This window comes from Dictyostelium discoideum, assembly GCF_000004695.1.
Source record: "Dictyostelium discoideum AX4 chromosome 4 chromosome, whole genome shotgun sequence".
NCBI classification, from domain to species: domain Eukaryota; phylum Evosea; class Eumycetozoa; order Dictyosteliales; family Dictyosteliaceae; genus Dictyostelium; species Dictyostelium discoideum.
In genome coordinates this window covers 2,200,951-2,221,002 of record NC_007090.3, presented here as the reverse complement: position 1 = coordinate 2,221,002, position 20,052 = coordinate 2,200,951, and the positions used below count along the sequence as shown (strand labels likewise).

The window sequence follows — 20,052 nt, the reverse complement described above, 5'->3', positions numbered from 1 at the left end:
TGATTTCTTCTTGATTTTCTGGTAATGAGGTTTGATCTCTCCATCCTTTGTTGGAGTGTCCAATTAATGTTAGATTGTCTAGTTCAATGATAGTGTCAAATTCTTCTACGACTCTTTTCACTGTTTTGATAATTAGAGTTTCGCCTTTAATTTCTAATTTAATTAGTTTACATCCTTCATTTTCTATTACCCATTCTATTTCTGTGAGTGATTTATACCAATCAAAATCTGTATACATATTTTTTGGTCTTATAGTGGTTATAAATTGTCCTTTTAATTCTGCATCAAACATATTTACAAAATAGATTACTGTACTAATACTGTCTGTGAGAATTTTGAATGTATTATTACTTTTGATTAAAACATCTTTTTTGTCCAAACTTTTTTCTAAATCTTTTTTTATTTTATCGTCTGGTTCGTGATTGATGTTTATGACGTATTTGAATTGTTTTTTTTTTAATTGAGTTTTATCCACAATTTCGCTTATTTTTTGTAGGCATTTGTGTTGCTTAATATTTGTGGTGTTGTTTGTGATTTTCATCTTATTTTCTTTCTATTTTTTTTATTTTTCTTTAAAAAGTTAAAAATCTGGAAATTTTCTGATTAACTTGGGTTCCCAGGTTTTTTTTTTTTTTTTTTTTTTTTTTTTTAAGTCTTTTTTATATGAAAAATGAAATCTCTTCTTATACAACTTTACCAAGTGTATCACCATAATATTTTTCCATGACACCTTAGCAAAGTGGTTAATGCGGCGCCCTGCTAAGGCGTTCTCTTCGGAGGCGCAGGTTCGAACCCTGCAGGTGTCGAAATTTTATAATTGAAAAATATCTTAGATCAGATGTTCGATTCTGGATATTTAATATATATATCATGGGAGCTCAACAAGTGCCATTATTTATCATTCTAAAAATTGTAATAGTAATAGTAATAGAGTATCTTCAACAAATAAGATGAAGTTTTTACAACTACCAATTTATTTACAACTTTAGATCATAAAACAATTTATATTAATAATTTATTTGCTGGTAATATATATTTGCAATAGAAAAGATGATATATGTGTATTATTAAAACATAAATAACCACAGACCTTGTATATCAAATATTAGAGGAGAAAGTTATATTACCAAAATTAAAAAAAAAAAAAAAAAAAAAAAAAAAAAAAAAAAAAAAAAAAAAAAAAAAAAAAAAAAAAAAGAAAAAAAGAAAAACAAAAACAAAAATCTATAAATTATAATTATTACATCTGTAAAATTTATTTCATTTTATTTTATTTAATTTTTTTTTATTCAGTTTGAGTTGGTTTTTATAAATAATTCGAATGTTGATCAATGATTTATGGGAAGATTAAGTATAAAAAAAACAATTAAATATTTTTATTAAATTCATCTAATAGTTTCCAATTTAGAAATTTGTTTGATAAAAGAAAGGAAAAAAAAAAAAAAACTAACATTCCTTTTTAAGACCAATCTAAATAATTTTAAATTGGAAATAATCGAAAAATTATTAGAGTATAAATTTTTTTCATTCCAAACCAAAGAATTAAAACAAATAAAATGAAATAATATTATTTCAAAAACAAAGATTAAAGATAGAATTTAAAAAAAAAAAAAAAAAAAAAAAAAAAAGGTAAAAAAGTGATTAAAAAAAAATATAAAAAAAAATAAAAAAAAAAAATAAGCAAATTTAATTTTACTATTAAAAAAAATATAGAAAAAAGAATTTAAAAGTGGTTTACGAAAATATATGGCCATATAAATCCCTTTTTTAAATAAAGTTTATTGAATAAACCTTAGAATTTTTTAAAGAGAGAGAGAAATTAAACAATTATGAACACTTTTGTTATTTGTTTATAACAAAACACACTTAAATCAAAAAAAATATATTAAGAAATTAAAAAAAAAAATAAAAATAAAAATAAAAAAAAAACAATTTTAATAAGGTTTTAGTTGCTAAGATTTATTGTTTAAAAAATTAAGAATAAAAAAAAAGGAAAAATAAAAAAAAAAGGAAGAATAAAAAAAAGGAAAAATAAATAAAAAATATTTTTATAAATATAAATATTTATGGTATTATTTATAATATTCATCTTATTTTCTTTTTTTTAAAAAAAAGTTAAAAATTTGGAAATTTTCTGACTAACTTGATTTTTAATTAAAAATAATCAGATAGATAAAAATGATCTACAACAACAACAACCACAACAACCTCTTTTTTTGATTATTTCATTTTTCATGTAAAAAGACTTAAAAAAAAAAAAAAAACAATCAATAAAAAATATATAAAAATATAAAATCTAATAAACACTTATTGTTACTAAAGATCAAGTAAAAAATTAATTAATATCTAAAAAAAAAAAAAAAAAAAAATAAACAATCAATAAAAAAAAAAATTGTTTCTATCATCATATACAGAAAAATGCCATAAATTCTTAATAGTATTTAATCCTGTGGAAATCGTCAAGTTCGACAATAAAGACTAAAACCTATATCTTAAACCACAATCTGGAAAATTGGGATAATAAGAAAGAAAAGAGCAATATTTACTCCTTCCCCATCAATTAAAAACAAAAATAATCAACCTCTATCACTGGCAGAATGGTATAACGAAATTCACATACAAGATTCAAACATTCCAAAAACCTAATTTCGTCAATCAATACTCAATCCTAAAACAAAGATACAATGTTTAGATTTCATGCATGATGTTTACTACTAAACTATCTTCATAATAAACCTTGTACTTTATGTAAAGAAGACCTTGGTAACATCCTTATGGCCATATCTTCTTTAAATGTACAAAAAAACATTAGAATTTGTAAAATTTTGAAAAATTTCATATACATCGCAACAGGTGGTGGTGGCAAATTTTGGACCCACAAAAGGATTAGATACAAAAACAATAAATGCTTTAACAGAATTACACCTATAATTCCACCAAATATGAAAAAAGACCATGAGGTTAACATAGATAATGCTAATATTCCTTAAAGAATATTTTGAATGGGGATACAAATGTTTAAATTATGACCTATCTAGAACCTTTGCTAATAGCAAAAGAACTCTTTCAAAAGATCCAAATAATTTTAAAAACCCAAACAAATTATTAAATTAAAAAGGTTAACTTGCAAGGTATAGCATTCTAGAATCGGTATTTCCTAATCTAATCTCCTTAGACCAATTAATCTAATCAAACACAATCATATATTTATTTTAATCATTTAATATGTATTAATTTTTAAACTCTAAAGTGATTAAAAATAGATAAAAAAAAAAAAAAAAAAAAAACAAATACATAAAACTACTTTTATCTTTCATTTGTTCTTTATTTAATATAGAATGTTGTTTTAAAATTTTTTTTTTTTGTCTTTTTGTGTTTTTTTTTTTTTTTTTTTTTTTTCCAACTAATTAATAATAACATCTTCTTTTTTAAAAAAATCAAAATTCTTTATTAGATAAACTAAACTAAAATATTATTTGTATTTAAATCTAAACCAAATTAATAATTTTATATTTAAAAAAATTAAAAATTCCTAAGACAAACCTTTTCTCGAACCTCCTTAGAAAAAATGGCAATAATATAAAAAAAAAAATAAATAAATAAAATAAAATAATTTAAAAAGTACTTTTTTTAGGTTTTATAAAGAAAATAAAATTAAAAATGAAATATTTTATATTTTTTTTAGAAAAAAAATTTTTTAATTCTTTATTTTTTTTTTTTTTTTTTTATTAATTTATTTAAACAATTTTTTCAAATTTATTAATCGGTTTTATTGATATTTTTCTTTGATTTGAAAAGAAATAAATTTAAGGCAAACTTTCTAATGAGGTCAAAAGGTATTACTGAGAAGGACATTGCTACAACCAAAGCCCATTCACTGGAAGTGAGACCAACGGTTCTGAGAATCTTACCACCAATATAGGTGAAAACGATTTGAACAAAGAAAATGAAAAACACAACTACAATGAAACCTTTATTATCAAACAAATGATCAAAGAGATTCAAACGGCTAGTACGAACGTTAAAGGCATTGATGACAGAGAGGAAAATGAAAAATGCAAAAAATGCAGTCAAGAAAGCTGGTTGATATGGTTCACCATTACGAGTGAAGAAAGCTTCAACATAGTCATTGGTAAGGAAAAGAATAGACATTGCAGAGATGAAAGGACCTCCACCTAAAATTGAACCCCACATTCTACTGGTGATAATGGATTGATCTCTTTTGATTGGTTTCTCTTGCATGTAACGAGTGAGTGCTGGTTCACCACCAAATGCGAGAGCAGCCAAAGTATCCATTACCAAGTTAACCCATAACAATTGAATTAAAGTTAACGGGAAATCAAAGCCCATAAATGGTCCCAAGAATACGATAAGAGTTGAGGCGACATTGATTGTAGATTGGAAAACGATAAACTTTTGAATGGATTTGTAAATGGTTCTACCATAGAGAACGGCTTGAGTGATTGAGGCGAAATTATCATCGAGAATTACAATATCGGCAGCTTCTTTACTAACCTCTGAACCTGAACCCATAGCGAAACCAACATCGGCATGTTTGAGAGCAGCTGAATCATTGACACCATCACCAGTCATACCAACCACTTTATGAAGTGATTGAGCTACATTAACAAAACGTACTTTATCGGATGGAAGTGCTCTTGAAACCACACGAAGATGTGGAAGCATATTGGCCAATTTATTGTCAGATAAATTTTGTAACTCAAATGAAGTGAGAACGACACCTGGTTGAGATTCTTCACCAGGAGAGATTAAACCAATTTGATGAGCTACGGCAATGGCAGTTTCTTTTTTATCACCAGTGATCATAACTACTTGAATACCTGCGGAACGAGCTGTTTGAATGGATGAACGAGATTCTTCACGAATTTCATCGTAAACACCAACGATACCAACGAGAATAAGACTATTAGGAAGGGTTTCAGTTTCAACCAATGGTTCACGAGAAACAGCAACTGCAATAACACGAATACCTTGTTCAGAGAGACTATTGATTGAATTGGTTAAACCGACACTATCTGGAATTGGTTCAATATGACCATCCTCATTGAAATGAGAGGTACAACGATTTAATACAATCTCTGGTGCTCCCTTTAAACAAGTGATCTCAACATATCTTTCATCATTCTTTAATTTATGTGAACAAGTTACAATACCTTTTGGTGCTTTACCAGTTGGTCCACCACTTAATGGTACCTTTAATAATGCTGCTGAATATTTTCTCTCTGAATGGAAAAGTATCTCTTTTTCAACTTTAACTTGATAATCTGCTAATAATGATTCTTTATCTAAAAATTGTAATAATGCTTTATCTGATGCATTACCACCAACAATTTGACCATCTTCACCAATAACTGATGATGTTGATTCTCTAACTGTAAATGATAAAACTTCTCTATTAAAATTAAAAATAAAAAAAAATAAAAAAAAATAAAAAAAATAATAAAAAATTAGTTATTATTTAATAATTTTAAAATTTTAATTAAATTTTAAAATAAATTATATTACCTTAATTCTTTTGGAATTTGATTAAAACCTTTATAAGTATGAGCTGAACCAGAAATAAAAGTTCTTGGAATAAATTTACCTTTTGTAAGTGTACCAGTTTTATCAACAAAAAGAATATCTAAACTACCAGCAGTTTCAATACCTAATAATTTACGTACTAAAACTTTTGCTTTTAAAAGCTTTCTCATGTTTAAGGATAAAACGATTGCAATCATCATTGGTAAACCTTCAGGAACTGCAACTACAATGATAATGATGGCCAAGGTGATAGAATTTACAATATCTTTTAGAACGATTGGATAATTTGAAATGTAAGTTGAGATTTCGGACCAATTGTAATTGTTATCCATAACAAATTGTTTAAAGAGGAAACTAATAACAATGAAACCAGCGCCAATATAACCAATGGTACTAATACCATCGGCTAAATTTGATAATTTAATTTGAAGTGGGGATTCTCTTTCATCGGCTTTTGAAAGTTCAATAGCGAGTTCACCATAGAGCGTTGATGAACCAACGGCTGACACCAAGAGTACACCTTCACCATCCTCGACCACTGTACCTCTAAAACATAGATAATGATCCAAGAAATCGTTTCTGGTGGTTGGTTCATAGTTTTCTGGGGCTACAATCTTCTTTTCGAGGTGTGGTTCTCCATTGAGGGTCGATTGATTGACGTGAAGTTCGCCTGCAACTAAACGACCATCTGCTGGAATCTTATCACCCGCTTGAAGGAGTACTAAATCACCAACTACAACATCGAATCCATAGACTTCGGAAATGTGTGATCCATTTCTAAAAACGTTACATTTCACTCTTGATGCTTTCTCTTGAAGTTCTTGAAATGAATTCTCATTCTTATATTCACTATAGGTTGATACAAATGTTGCTAAAAATACTGCTGATGCAATACCAACACCCTCAAACCATTCCGCATATCCTACAAATGATAAGATCACCGTGATCACTAATGCTACACATAAAATATGAATCAATGGATCTTGAAAATTCTCCATCAATTTACTAAAAAATGATTCAATCTCTACTGGTGGTAATGTATTACTTCCATATTTTTCTCTATTTTCTTTGACTTTATTATCACTTAAGCCTTGAAAATGATATTTTACCATTATTTAAAAAAAAACTTTTTTTTTTGTTTTTTTTTTTTTTTAAAAAATTATGAATTATTGAAATTATTTATATAAAAAAAATATTATTTATGTTTTTTTGAAAATAAATTTGTTTTTTTTTTTTTTTTTTTTTTCGTTAAATAAATTTTTTTTTTGATTAAGAATTATTGAAATTATTTATACAATTTTTTTTTTTTTTTTTTTTTTTTTTTTTTTAAAAAAAAATTATTAATTAATTATATATATAAATATATTAAAAAAAAGATGAAAAATTAGGAATTAGATCAAAATTTTTAAAAATTTCCCTAAAAAAATATTATTACTAAAACTATTATTATTATTATTATTATTACTATTATTATTAAACTGTTTTAACATACAACTAAATATTTATAAAAATAAAAAAAAGTTTTTTTTTTTTTTTGGTGAATGAAAAATTAAACTTGATGTTGAAAAAAAAAAAATTAAAAAAAATTAAAAAAAATTAAAAATATAAAAATTAAAAAAAAATACAAAAAAAAAAAAAAAAAAAAAAAAAAAAAAGTGTTAGTGTGAGTCATATTTTTTTTTCTTTGAATCCAAAATAAGTCAAAAAATGAGAAATCAATTACCCAACAAAAAAAAAAAAACTACCTTTTTTTATAATTAATTTAATTTAATTTTTTTTTTTATTTTTTTTATTTTTTTTTTTATTTTTTATTTTTGATCGGTCGGTAAACCAACCAATTAATAATATGAGAGTAAACTTGTTCTGTCGTCCCCTTCATCAATATTTGTATCGTCATTATATAATAAAGAAAATTGAGTAGAATTATTATTATTATTATTATTATTATTATTATTATTATTATTATTATTATTATTAATATTATTATTATTATTATTATTATTATTATTATTATTAATATTATTATTATTATTAATATTATTATTATTTAAATTCGAAAAAACTGAGCTACTATTTACATTGGTGTTATTATTACCATAATCATTCATATTAACACTATCTTTTTTATCTAAAAATGGTGAAACATTTGGCGATTGTCTATATTTATTATTTTTATTATTATTATTATTATTATTATTATTATTATTATTATTATTATTATTATTATTATTATTATTATTATTAATATTTTGAATATCGATTATAAATTCATTTAAGGAAGATTGAGATTTTTGATATTGTGTTGAAACATCATAAATATCTATTGAAGATTTTATAAATCTGGGTCCAAAAGCCAATTTAAAAAATCCACTAATAAATCCACCTGAAAAATATGGATTAATAATACCTTTAGCCTATTAATTATTATTATCATTATTAATGTTAATAAATTATTAACAATTGTATGTTATAAAAAAAAAAAAAAAAAAAAAAAAAAAAAAAAAAAAAAAAAATAGTTAGATATATATTATAAAAACTTACATCTTCCCTTGTTGTGATACCACGTGATATTAAATGTAAATGAAAAAAACATAAACCAACCAATGTCCAAAATAAAAGAAATGCATAAATTGCAATTACAATTGAAAATGGAGCATGTGCAACCAAATCTATAAATGCTGGATATTTCTCTTTTGATAAAGAAATCAATTGTAATAAAGAATAACTAGTGGTTACTATTGATAACAATACTGTCCATATTAAAAAATATACAAAATATTTATAATTATTTCTTCCTATACAATTTCCAACCCATGGACTAAATTTATTAATTAATTATTAGTAAATAATAATCAATCATCGTCATCATCACCATTAATATTAATATTATTAAACACTTACCAATGATGATCAAACTCTAAAACACATCTATTACATGTTGAACAATGAGATGATCTTGGTGGTCTAAAAAAATTACATGTTTCTATTATTATTTAATTTTTATTTATATTAATAATAAAAAAAAAAAAAAAAAAATTTTAAATAAAATAAAAAATAAAAAAATAAAAATCTACATACTACAATAAACTAATTTTATAACATTTCCATTATATAAATGTATAACCTTCTTTTTAGGTTTCTTTTTTTGTCTTTCATTATATTTTTTAATTAAAATTTCATCTTCTTGTTGTTCTCTATTTAAATTATTATTATTATTATCATTATTATTATTATTTGAAAGTTGTTCTTGTCTTTCTTTTTCTTCTTCTTCCTCTTCTTTTTCTTGTAATCGTTTTTGTTCAGATTTAAAATTTTGTTGAAGAATATAATCACTATTATCTTTAATTGTTTGTTTTGGTATATAACCTGGATCTGTAAATTTCGCTAAACTAAGTGATCCAACACTTAATATTAAAACTAATGAATGTGAAATAATTATTATAACTCCAAATTTTTCATATAAATATGGAGCAATCGTCACATAAAACCCAGTTGATGGTATAATTATCTATAATTATAATTATAATTGTTTTAAATTATTGGTTGAGAGGTAAAATATATATATATATATATTAGTAAATAAAATATTAAATTGTATTTATAAATTTTTATATTTACTTACTAAAGCCAATGAAATAAAATAAAGATATTTACTCTCATTTTCATCCATTGTTTCTATTTTTATATTTTTTCGAATAACCTATTTATATAATATATATATTACATATATACATATAAAAAATTAAACTTTCACATATACTTATTAATTTCTCTATTATATGTGATTTTGATGTTTAAATAAAAAAAATAAAAAAAAAGAAGAAATAAATTAAATTAAAAAAAAAATTGAAAAAATTGAAAAAAAAAAAAAATAAAAAATAAAAAATAAAAACGAAAAAAGGAAATAAATAAATAAAAATAAGAAATTATGGCAAAAAAAAGGAGAAAAATGGACAGAATCTTGAATTTGTATTTTAATATAGAAATATTAAAAAAAATCACAAATAATTTTGAATATTGAATTAATTAATTAAAACTACGACGCGGGTGGAATTCCATTGTTCTCTTTTTTTTCAAATTTTTTTTTTTTTTTTTTTTTTTTTTAATCCAAAAAATATAAAAGAAAAACAGAATAAAATAAATAATATTTTTGGTAATTAAAACGATTTTCTTAAAGGTTATCATTTTTAAATCATTTATTTTATTTATTTATTTTTATTTTTTTTTTTTTTCTTTTTTTTTTTTTTCTTTTTTTTTTTTTTTTTTAAAAAACTTTTTGGCGTTTTTTTTTTAAAATTTATTTTTTTTTTTTATTTTTTTTTTTTTTTTCAAAAACTTTTTTTTCAACACACAGTATTGCAATTACTAGCAGGCAAAAACGTTAACGAAAATCAAAAATAAAAGTACTTATAAACAAAATAATAATAATAATAAATAATAATTTTATAAAAAGATAAACAATAGTTTTATTTAAAGAATTTTTTATCCCAAAAAAAAATAATAAAAAATAATAAAAAATAATAAAAATAATAAAAAATAATAAAAATAAAAATAAATAATAATAGTGAAAATACTAATAAACTATATTAAATTTATTTAGGTTATAATTTAATTTTATTTAATATATCATTAAAATAAATAAATTATAATAATTATAATAAAAACTTTGGTGAATCTGTGTGTATATAGATTTTTTTTAGCTTTCAAAACCATATAGTAATATTAAAAAAAAAAAAACAAGTATTGCAAGAAAAAAAAAAAAAAAACATCAAAATCAGACATTTTATATATATATAGATCAAGTTAATAAATAATTATTAAAGAATAATATATAATATATAATGGATAGAAAATATAAAGATACATCCTCAGAAGAAGAGGATTCATTAAACGAGGATGAAATGGCTTGGATTCCTTGGTATTGCAATTTAAAAGGAAATGAATTCTTTGCAACCATTGACGAAGATTATATAAATGATGATTTCAATCTTACTGGTTTAAGTTCATTAGTTCAATTTTATGATAGCGCTTTAGGAATAATTTTAGATTCTGATCCAGGTATGTATTTTATTTTTATTATTATTTTTTATTATTTTTTTTTTTTTTTAAATAATTTTAAAAATAGATTTCCGATCAAAAAAAAAAAAAAAAAAAAAAAAAAAAAAAAAAAAAAAATCAAAATCAAAATCAAAATCTAAATCTAAAATAATTTATTAAAAAAAAAAAAAATAGATGACCCATTAAGTGAAGATCAACAAGAAGCATTAGAAAGATCAGCTGATATTCTTTATGGTTTAATTCATGCAAGATATATTTTGACACCAAAAGGTCTTGCACATATGCACGAAAAATTTAAAAAAGCAGAGTTTGGCAGATGTCCACGTGTTTTTTGTCAAAATCAACCAGTCCTTCCAGTAGGTTTAGCAGATATGCAAGGTGTTGATACAGTTAAAGTCTATTGCCCAAGATGCAATGACATTTTTAATCCAAAATACAGAAGACATTCACATATTGATGGTGCTTATTTCGGTACCACTTTTCCACATCTTTTATTAATTACTTACCCTGAATTAATTCCAACCAAACCACCACAACAATATATTCCTAAAATATATGGTTTCAAAATTCATAAATCTGCAAGAGAACGTCAACTTCAAATTCAACAAAAAAAGAATAGTCTTTCAAATAATAATCAAAATAATCAAAATAATAATATTAACAATAATAATAATAACAATAACAATAACAATAATAATAATAATAATAATAATAATAACCAACAAAATAATAATAACCAACAAAATAATAATACAAATAAATAAAATTTGAATTCAAATAAATTAAAAAAAAAAAAAAAAAAAAAAAAAAAACCAACGACTTGATGGATAGTGTTTTTAAAAAACACATTCAACAACCTCCAAGTATGTGATAACGTAATTAATAAAACTAAATAAACTTTTTATTTAAAAAAAAAAAAAAAAAAAAAAAAAATATAAAAGAAAAAAAAGTATGAACTTACAATATTTTGAATGAATTTTTTTTTTTTATTATATCTATTTACAATTATTTTTTATTTATTATATCTATTATTATTTTTATTATATATTGTTTTTATTATATATTATTTTTATATACCATTAATTATTATTATTATTGGTGGTTATTGATTATTGATTATTGATTATTGATTATTGATTATTATTATAAATTATAAATTAAAGTTCAACTTTACATTGTGGACAAAATTTACTAGCTCTAAACCATGGATCAATACATTCACTATGATAAAAATGTTGACATTTTGGTAGTACTTTAATTAATTCATTTGATTGAAAATCACATAAACAAATGGCACAACGAGTATCTTGACATTGAGTATTTTTGTTTTGTTTATTTCTTCTTATTGGATCTAAATATAGGGTTTCTTCGACTGATGCAATTTGTTCCTTTGTTGCACCAACCACAACTGATTCGAGTTGAACTAAATTTTCATAAGATAAATCGATATCGTTAACATTATGACCACGATATTCATAGTGATCATCATAACCACCGCCGCCACCGCCATCACCACCATTATAATCATCATCGTCATAGTGATTATAATCATAATAGGAATTAATTGGTGGTGTTCTAGTTTGTCTATCATATGAAGAGGGACCATCTACTTCACTACCCAATTTTTTAGCCATTTCTCTATCATCATTTTCCATAATATCTTCTTGCATCATTTGTAAAATCAATGAATAAGATGGATCATTCTCGTCTGGTAAAAAGGTTTGTGATGGCATTAAAATTTCTTTTTCTTTTTCAAATAATTTTGATTTATTATAGTTATTATTGTTATTATTATTATTATTATTATTATTATTATTATAAGTATTATTACTTTGGTTTTTATTTATTTTGGTTTGGGTGTTATTGTTGCTGTTGTTATAATTAAAACTATTGGTATTGGTTGTAGTAGTAGTTGTAGTTGTGGTGGTTGGTTTGGATATGAAAGTGTTTCTGTGTAGGGGTTGTGAGTCATCAAATCCTCTTGATACTTGAGAATGTTTATTAAAGTTTGAAAAGGTTGGTGAGGTAGTGGTTGTGGTGGTTTTATTTATGTTTTTTGTTGATGGTGGTGAAGTAGTGGTTGTAGTAGTAGTGGTTGTAGTAGTGGTGGTTTTGTTTGTATTTGTTGGAGTGGTTTTTGTTGTTGAAATTGGTAAAGTAAAGTATGGTGATGATGATGATGATGATGCCGATAGTGATGGAGAGGGAGATGATGGCAATGGTAGAGATAATGATGAAGATTGTGGAAAAACTGTTGGATGAGTAAAGCCAGATCTCTTATGTGGAAGTGGAGTATTCATCAAATCTTGTATTGCTTGTGAGGTTGATGGTGATGGTACTGATGGTGATGATGATGATGATAATGTCGAATTTGAAATCAATGGTGGTGGTGAATTCCTATTTAATATTTTTACATTTCTTGGTTTGTTCACAAAAGATGGGGGTGACTCTAAAAAATTTAATTGATTGCTTTTGGAGTCGAGGATTGGTGGGGTTTTTGTAATTGTCGCTGCTGTTGTTGTAGTTGTTGCATTAAATGGATTTTGTGGAGTTGGTTTAGTTTTTGCAGAAGGTTTTCCATAATTTGAACTAAAATAAGATAGATCTTGATTAAAAGGATTTTGGTTGATTGTAGAACTTGAAGTTGGCATTTTTGGTTTGCTAAATGGTGAATCATTCATACCATTTCTTGTAAAATTGTTGTTCATTTTCTTTTTTTTTTTTTTTTTTGTTTTTTTTTTTTAAAAAAAAAAATAAAAAGTGAAATTGAGGAGATAAAAAAAGAGTTGGGAAGTTGAAGGTTATGATAAAAAAAAAAAGTTAATAAAAAAAAAAATATGAATAAAAAGAAATAAAAAAAACTTTAAATTTATAGTAGTGATAGTTGTAAAAAATAAATAATAATGAGTTTTTTTTTTATTTTTTTTGTTTTTATTTTATTTTATTTTTTTTTATTGAAATTTTAAAATTAAAAATTTTTATTTAATTTTAATTTTTTTTTATTTTTTTTTTTTTTTATTATTTTTTTTTTTAATATTAATTATTGACTTTTATTTATTTATTTATTTATTTCATTGCTTTAGTTAGTGATGAAAAAAAAAAAAATTAAAAAATTAAAAAAATAAAAAAATAAAAATAAAAATAAAAACTTAATGAAATCAATTGGGAAATAATAAGGAACTAAATTGAAGTTCTTAACATCATGGAAATTTTTTTTTTTCACAAAAAAATAATAAAAAAAAAAAAAAAAAAAATCAATAAAAAAAAAAAAAAAATCAAAATTTTTTTTTTATTTTTAAATTTAATTTAAAAAAAAAAAAAACAAATATATAAAAATCTATTATTTAAGATGTCAAAAAATGGAGCAGCAGATGCTTTAAAAACTTTTGAACTTGAAAATAACATTCAAACCATAGATCATGATCAATTATTTAAATATGATCCTCAACAATATCAACAATTTTTACAATCAAAACCATGGTCAAAAGAGTATCTATAAAAATAATTATCATTATTTATTTATTACTTCAATTAAATTCTAACCAATATTCTTTTTTTTTTTTTTTTAAAAAAATTAGTCCTCATTATTTTAAACATGTTAAAATATCAGCAATTGCATTATTAAAGATGGTTATGCATGCTAGATCTGGTGGTAAATTAGAAGTTATGGGTATGTTAATGGGTAAAGTTGAAAATAATACAATGATCATTATGGATTCATTTGCATTACCAGTTGAAGGTACAGAGACAAGAGTAAACGCACAAGTTGAAGCTTATGAATACATGGTTGAATATCTTGAATTAATTAAACAAACTGGTAGACTTGAAAATGCTTTAGGTTGGTATCACAGTCATCCAGGTTATGGTTGTTGGTTATCTGGTATTGATGTTGGTACTCAATCTGTAAATCAACAATATTCTGAACCATGGTTAGGTATTGTTGTAAGTATTTAAAATTAATAATTTATAATTTATAATTTATTTATTTATTTAATTAATTTCATAATATTTATTATTTAGATTGATCCAACACGTACAGTTTCAGCAGGTAAAGTTGAAATTGGTGCATTTAGAACATATCCACAAGGTTATAAACCACCTAATGAAGGTCCATCAGAATATCAATCAATTCCATTATCAAAGATTGAAGATTTTGGTGTACATTGCAAACAATATTACTCTTTAGAGATTACCTATTTCAAATCATCTTTAGATCAACAATTACTCGATAAACTTTGGAACAAATATTGGGTTAATACTCTTTCTTCATCACCAATTTTCAGTGTAACTATTATCAAAAATTTTCAAATCAATATTCTTTGTTACCATTATTATTATATTATAGTTCCTAATTTTTTTATTTTTTATTTTTTTTTTTTTTTCTTTTTTAAAAAATAGAATCGTGATTATATTACAGGTCAAATTAATGATCTTAGCGAAAAATTAGAACAAGCTGAAACTCAACTCAGCCATTCAAGATCAAGTATTTTAGATAAAAAGAAAGAAGAAAGTTTACTTTCAAAAGTTAGTAAAGATAGGTATGTAACATAATAACTTATTTTTTTTTTTTTTTTTTAATATTTTTTTGTAAACATTTAATAATTAATATTAATTATTATATTTATATATATTCCTCTATATAGTTCAAAGGTCACAATAGAACAAGTTCAAGGTATCATGTCTCAAGTATTTAAAAATTCTATTTTCAACGAATGTCAAACCACCAAACAATAAATAATATTAAATATTTTAATCGACAAATGTAAAAAAAAAGCAACAAAAAAAAAAAACAATCTTAAAATCTTTAAGAAGAAACTGAAAAGAAAAAAATAATCAATAAAAGAATACCTATTATTGTTTTAAATAATCTTAATTTTATTATTTTATATTATTTATTATTGCAAACAATAATTAACAATAAATGAATGAATTATTTAAATTTAATTTTATTTAGGATTTCCAAACTATTTTTTCATTTGGATAATATTTAATAAATTTATTAATTTAGATATTAAAATTAATTTTTTAATAAAGAAATGAAAAAGATAATTATATCTTTTAAATCTATAAATTAAAATATTAAAATAATTTTATAATAGATATTTTTAAAAATAAATAAATTTCAAATCAACAGTGGAAATGGTGAAACATAAACAAATCAAACAGATTCAAATGGTTAATACAATTTTAATCATTGCTTAGTACGATAATTATTGTATCAAACAATACAATCAGACAAAAATTAAATTTCTTGTCAAACCAATAGTATCGGATCAGTATTATGGATAGATAAGAATAAGGATAGTAGTAGAAAAGTTAGTTAAATGATACCAGGTGCCTAATTATCATTACAAGACTGAATGGATAATGTGCTTCAAACAACAAAAAAAGATTACCAATGGAGATTATTGGTATTGTATAGATGAAAAAAAACAATTATAAAAAAATTGTAATTCACTTTTTGGTAATTGTTAAGTTGGTAAAACCTTAAAAAATACATTGTTATGAATAACTTAAGATTAGATACAACTTATGGATAAAATGTTTGAGCAAATCTTGAGTGATTCAGGCATTGTATTCTTGGTCAACACATGGTAATATCAATGAAATTAGTTTTCCAAGTGTTAACCGTACACAATTAAATGCAGATGTATCCAAAAGGAAATCACAGGTGTAAATATTCAATTAAAAACGTTCCACCAAATTCCTACATTAAGATAGTTTAAACTACACCACATCTGGTCTCACTAACAATAGATTCTTCATCATATTGCTCAACTCCAATACTCAATAATTTGACTCATACAACCGATTTATATTCATTCTTTAATCTTTGATTAATATAGGAACACCAAAACTTCCAACTAGAAACATATATATTATTCCAAATATATACACAGTTTTAGCAGGATATGCAAATTACACTTTTTCCTAAGATATATGTAATTATATATCTTTCAGTGGTTGTTATGTCATTTTTAATGGTAATGAAACAGGTCTAAACAATGGTTAACCAGGTATTGATATGTTCCCATTCAATTCTGCTCAACGTTTACCAACCACTGGCAAAGAGGATATTAAACAACTCAAACAGACTCAAATAGTGAATGCAATTTCAATCATTCATAAGCAAATGTGAAATGGGTATGGAATACATTCCAGTGGTTCCAATTTTTCACAAACCATGAATGTTGAGTAATTTACAACTGTTACTTTCATACCACTAAATCCAACCAATAAACTTTGTATATTCGGACCAGATAATTTTCTGGTTTAAAGTTTGTAAGTCTAACGGTATACATATTGAAATTGAAATAATACACTTCATAAGATTACATCAGATAATCTCAAGGCTTTCAATAACAATTATACATTCAATGTTGGTTACGTTCCACAATCATTTATTTTATTTTAAAAATGATAATAATTATTATTAATAATTTCTTTTTTTCTCTTATAAATCATTTATTAAGAAGAAAAAAAACAATTAATAATTAGGTGATACTATTTGGATTTATTAAAATAATTCGATTTTAAATAATGATGAAGTTGGTGCAGATGATATTTAAGTTAAACTGGTAGTATCTTTAGATCTTTCATCGGCATTGGAGATTTTATGTTGATCAATTACAAATGCAAACAGTAAATACTTATTCCAAAATGTATAAAATGGAGCATCCTTTGTTATAATATTAACTGTACCACCCAATACTACAACCAATTCAACATTTTTAACAGGTTGTATATCAAAAGCGGCATCAAAACAATTATTTGGCCATTTGATACATTTTGGAATATTGTCGATGGTAAATATTGTTTAACATTCACAGGGCCATAAACAATTGAACTGATTCAATCCAAGTTTCGTATTTAATTTATATTTGATAATCTATCGAGTAAATTTACCCAATATTTAATTAATTTTTTCACTTTTATTTTAATCTAATTTTATCTATATTTAAAAAAAAAAAGTGGATTAAAAATTAATAAAAATATTAGGTTAATTAATTACAAGTAAATTATAGATAAAATTAGAAAATTATTATTTTTAAATTGTTTTGTCAAAAATTAATTATTATTATTATTATATTATTTGGATTTTAAATTTATTTGTTGGGAATAATAATAATTAAAATTTGTAATTAATAAAGGGATTCGCACGGCCTCATAATTTTTTTAGTATCAAATGATAACTTTTTTTTTTGGGTGAGAATTGAATTTAAAAAAAAAACATTTTTCATAATTTAAACATCTATTTTATTTTTAAAATTCAATACTCGCTCAAAAAAAAAAATAATAAAATTAAATTCCATTTTTTTTTTTAAAAAAAAAATATTAAAATCATCCTAGGAATTTATCGGTTAAAATATCAATACTTGGTTTTTATTTATAATTCCTTGCAAAATAAACTATTTTTTTTTTTTATTTTTTTTTTTTAATGAATTAAGATTATCAAAATCCTGTGGTAATTATGAGCAGGTGGTTTGGTAATCGGTGTGATTGCCAATATTTTTTTTTCTTATCATTTTTGAATAATTAAATAACTTGTTAATTAAATTAATTTTATATGCTTATTTTTTTTTATTGGTTTCACGAGTAAAAATAAAACAAAAAACCTCTTTCATTATAATGATTCTCAATGGTATCAACCTCTTTATTTAAATGAAAATTTTTGTACAACCCCATGTGTTTTTTTTTTAAGAAGTAGGAAAAGATATTTAGAAAAATTTGAAACGACACAAACAGTTACTGTTTTTTTTTTTTTTTGTTTGTTTTTTTTATTCATAATTTAATTTTTCTACTTATAAAAAAGCGAGCTATTTATAAATTTATATTTTTCTTTTTTTCTTTTAAAAAAGCGAGCTTTTTTTTTTTTTTTTTTTTATTTTTTTATTTTTTTATTTTTTTATTTTTTTATTTTTTTTATCCAAAAAGTGTCATTACGTTTGTCAAAGATCACCTTTTCAATGCAAAATTTTAATGATATCTATTTTTATTACAGATTAAAAGATGCCCTATGGAAATGAAAGAGAGAATAAAGGAAAGATAATTTCAATTAATTTTATATGTTTTGTAAAGAAATAAAAAAAATGATTAAAATTGTTTTTATGATTATTTTTTTTTTTTATTTTGCCTTTGTTTTTTTTGTAAAATAAAAATAATAATATCTATTGATTTTTATGAAAAAAAAAAAAAAAGAATTTCTGTCAAGGCAAAACACCGCCATTACCGTAAGAAAAAACATCACCAACACATTTTTGTGTTAAAAAAAAAAATTAAAATCTAAATGTGTGCTCGGTTAAATTTAGAATTTTTCTTTCTTTTTTTTTTTTTTTTTCTTATAAAATATAATGGCATAAAAGGAATAATAGTTAAATAAATCTTTCTTTTTTTTTTTTTTTTTTTTTTTTTTTTTTTTTTAAAAAATAAATTTATAATTCCCAATTGTAATTTTTTAAAAAAAAAAAAAAATAAAACAAAAACAAAGATATTTTTCAATTTTTTTTTTTTTTTTTTATCTTTTTAATACCACACTTTCCGAAAGGTTTTTTTTTTTTTTTTTAGCATTGATGCCATAACAACATTTGAGGATTATTTTGGAAACGGCGAGGAATTGTTGATTCGAATTAAATTTTGTTTTTTTTTTATCCAAAATATCTAAAAAAAATTTTTTTTTTAATTTTTTAATTTTTTTTTATGAAAATTTTCAAAAGAAGTTTCACGCATGTCCCACTCCTTTAAATAACACCCTGATTATCCATTTTTCCTACTTTGATATTAATATTGACCATTGATTTGTTTTTTTTTTAAATTTTTTTTTTTTTTTTTTTTTTTTTTTTTGCAAGTGTTTCCCAAATCTATTCCCCAAAAAAAAAAAAAAAAAAAAAAAAAAAAAAAAATCAATACCAACGAAAAGTTTTTTCAATTTTTATTTTTTTATTTTTTTTTTATTTTTTTTATTTTTTTATTTTTCAAATCAAATAAAAATTTTTTTTTTTTTTTTTTTATTTTATTTTATTTTATTTTATTTTATTTTATTTTATTTTATTTTATTTTATTTTATTTTATTTTATTTTATTTTAAATTCTCATACCACCTCAATCGTAAAGATATTTTTTTTCTTAATAATTTAAATCGATTGATTGTCATAAATAAATTCATTTTATATTTTTTTTCTTTTAATCAATTCTTTATTTATATTATTTAATAATTAAAAATGATTTTATAATATAATTTATAACTATCTCCTATTAAATTTAATATTTTTGGTCAATAAAAAAAAAAAAAGTTTAGAAAAAAAAAAAAAGAAAAAAAAAAAGAAAAAGAAAAAAAATCAAATATTAAACTAGTTTCAAATAATGTAAGAATTAATTAATTTTTTTATTTAATTTTTTTTATTTTTTTTTTTTTTTTTTATATTTTTCATTTATTAAGCTTTTTTAATCAGGT

The 20,052-nt window shown here is 22.2% G+C and overlaps 6 protein-coding genes and 1 non-coding gene across 7 annotated transcripts; 3 read left to right on the top strand and 4 right to left on the bottom strand.

The window, feature by feature from the left end:
- Window positions 1-725, bottom strand: DDB_G0284609 (hypothetical protein; the record flags this gene model as incomplete). Its single annotated transcript, XM_633405.1, has 2 exons — window positions 1-553; window positions 690-725. Coding segments are annotated over 2 exons (589 nt in total), but the record flags the coding sequence as incomplete, so codon positions are not given.
- On the top strand, window positions 726-806 carry tRNA-Ser-GCU-11. The gene has a single exon. It is a non-coding gene; the product is annotated as a tRNA-Ser (tRNA).
- A 2,953-nt stretch (window positions 807-3,759) lies between these two features.
- Window positions 3,760-6,656, bottom strand: DDB_G0284605 (P-type ATPase; the record flags this gene model as incomplete). Its single annotated transcript, XM_633404.1, has 2 exons — window positions 3,760-5,413; window positions 5,527-6,656. The coding sequence occupies 2 exons, from the start codon at window positions 6,654-6,656 to the stop codon at window positions 3,760-3,762; spliced, it is 2,784 nt and encodes a 927-aa protein (XP_638496.1).
- A 726-nt stretch (window positions 6,657-7,382) lies between these two features.
- On the bottom strand, window positions 7,383-9,214 carry DDB_G0284603 (hypothetical protein; the record flags this gene model as incomplete). Its single annotated transcript, XM_633402.1, has 5 exons — window positions 7,383-7,958; window positions 8,086-8,362; window positions 8,446-8,527; window positions 8,623-9,052; window positions 9,167-9,214. 5 exons carry the CDS (start codon window positions 9,212-9,214, stop codon window positions 7,383-7,385), a joined length of 1,413 nt encoding a protein of 470 aa, XP_638494.1.
- A 1,171-nt stretch (window positions 9,215-10,385) lies between these two features.
- On the top strand, window positions 10,386-11,366 carry csnk2b (hypothetical protein; the record flags this gene model as incomplete). Its single annotated transcript, XM_633401.1, has 2 exons — window positions 10,386-10,602; window positions 10,777-11,366. 2 exons carry the CDS (start codon window positions 10,386-10,388, stop codon window positions 11,364-11,366), a joined length of 807 nt encoding a protein of 268 aa, XP_638493.1.
- Window positions 11,367-11,438: 72 nt separating this feature from the next.
- DDB_G0284599 (hypothetical protein) lies at window positions 11,439-13,310 on the bottom strand (the record flags this gene model as incomplete). Its single annotated transcript, XM_633400.1, has 3 exons — window positions 11,439-11,499; window positions 11,564-11,597; window positions 11,777-13,310. 3 exons carry the CDS (start codon window positions 13,308-13,310, stop codon window positions 11,439-11,441), a joined length of 1,629 nt encoding a protein of 542 aa, XP_638492.1.
- Window positions 13,311-13,951: 641 nt separating this feature from the next.
- CSN5 (Mov34/MPN/PAD-1 family protein) lies at window positions 13,952-15,336 on the top strand (the record flags this gene model as incomplete). Its single annotated transcript, XM_633399.1, has 5 exons — window positions 13,952-14,091; window positions 14,181-14,544; window positions 14,623-14,886; window positions 15,001-15,140; window positions 15,246-15,336. The coding sequence occupies 5 exons, from the start codon at window positions 13,952-13,954 to the stop codon at window positions 15,334-15,336; spliced, it is 999 nt and encodes a 332-aa protein (XP_638491.1).
- Window positions 15,337-20,052: the final 4,716 nt, after the last annotated feature.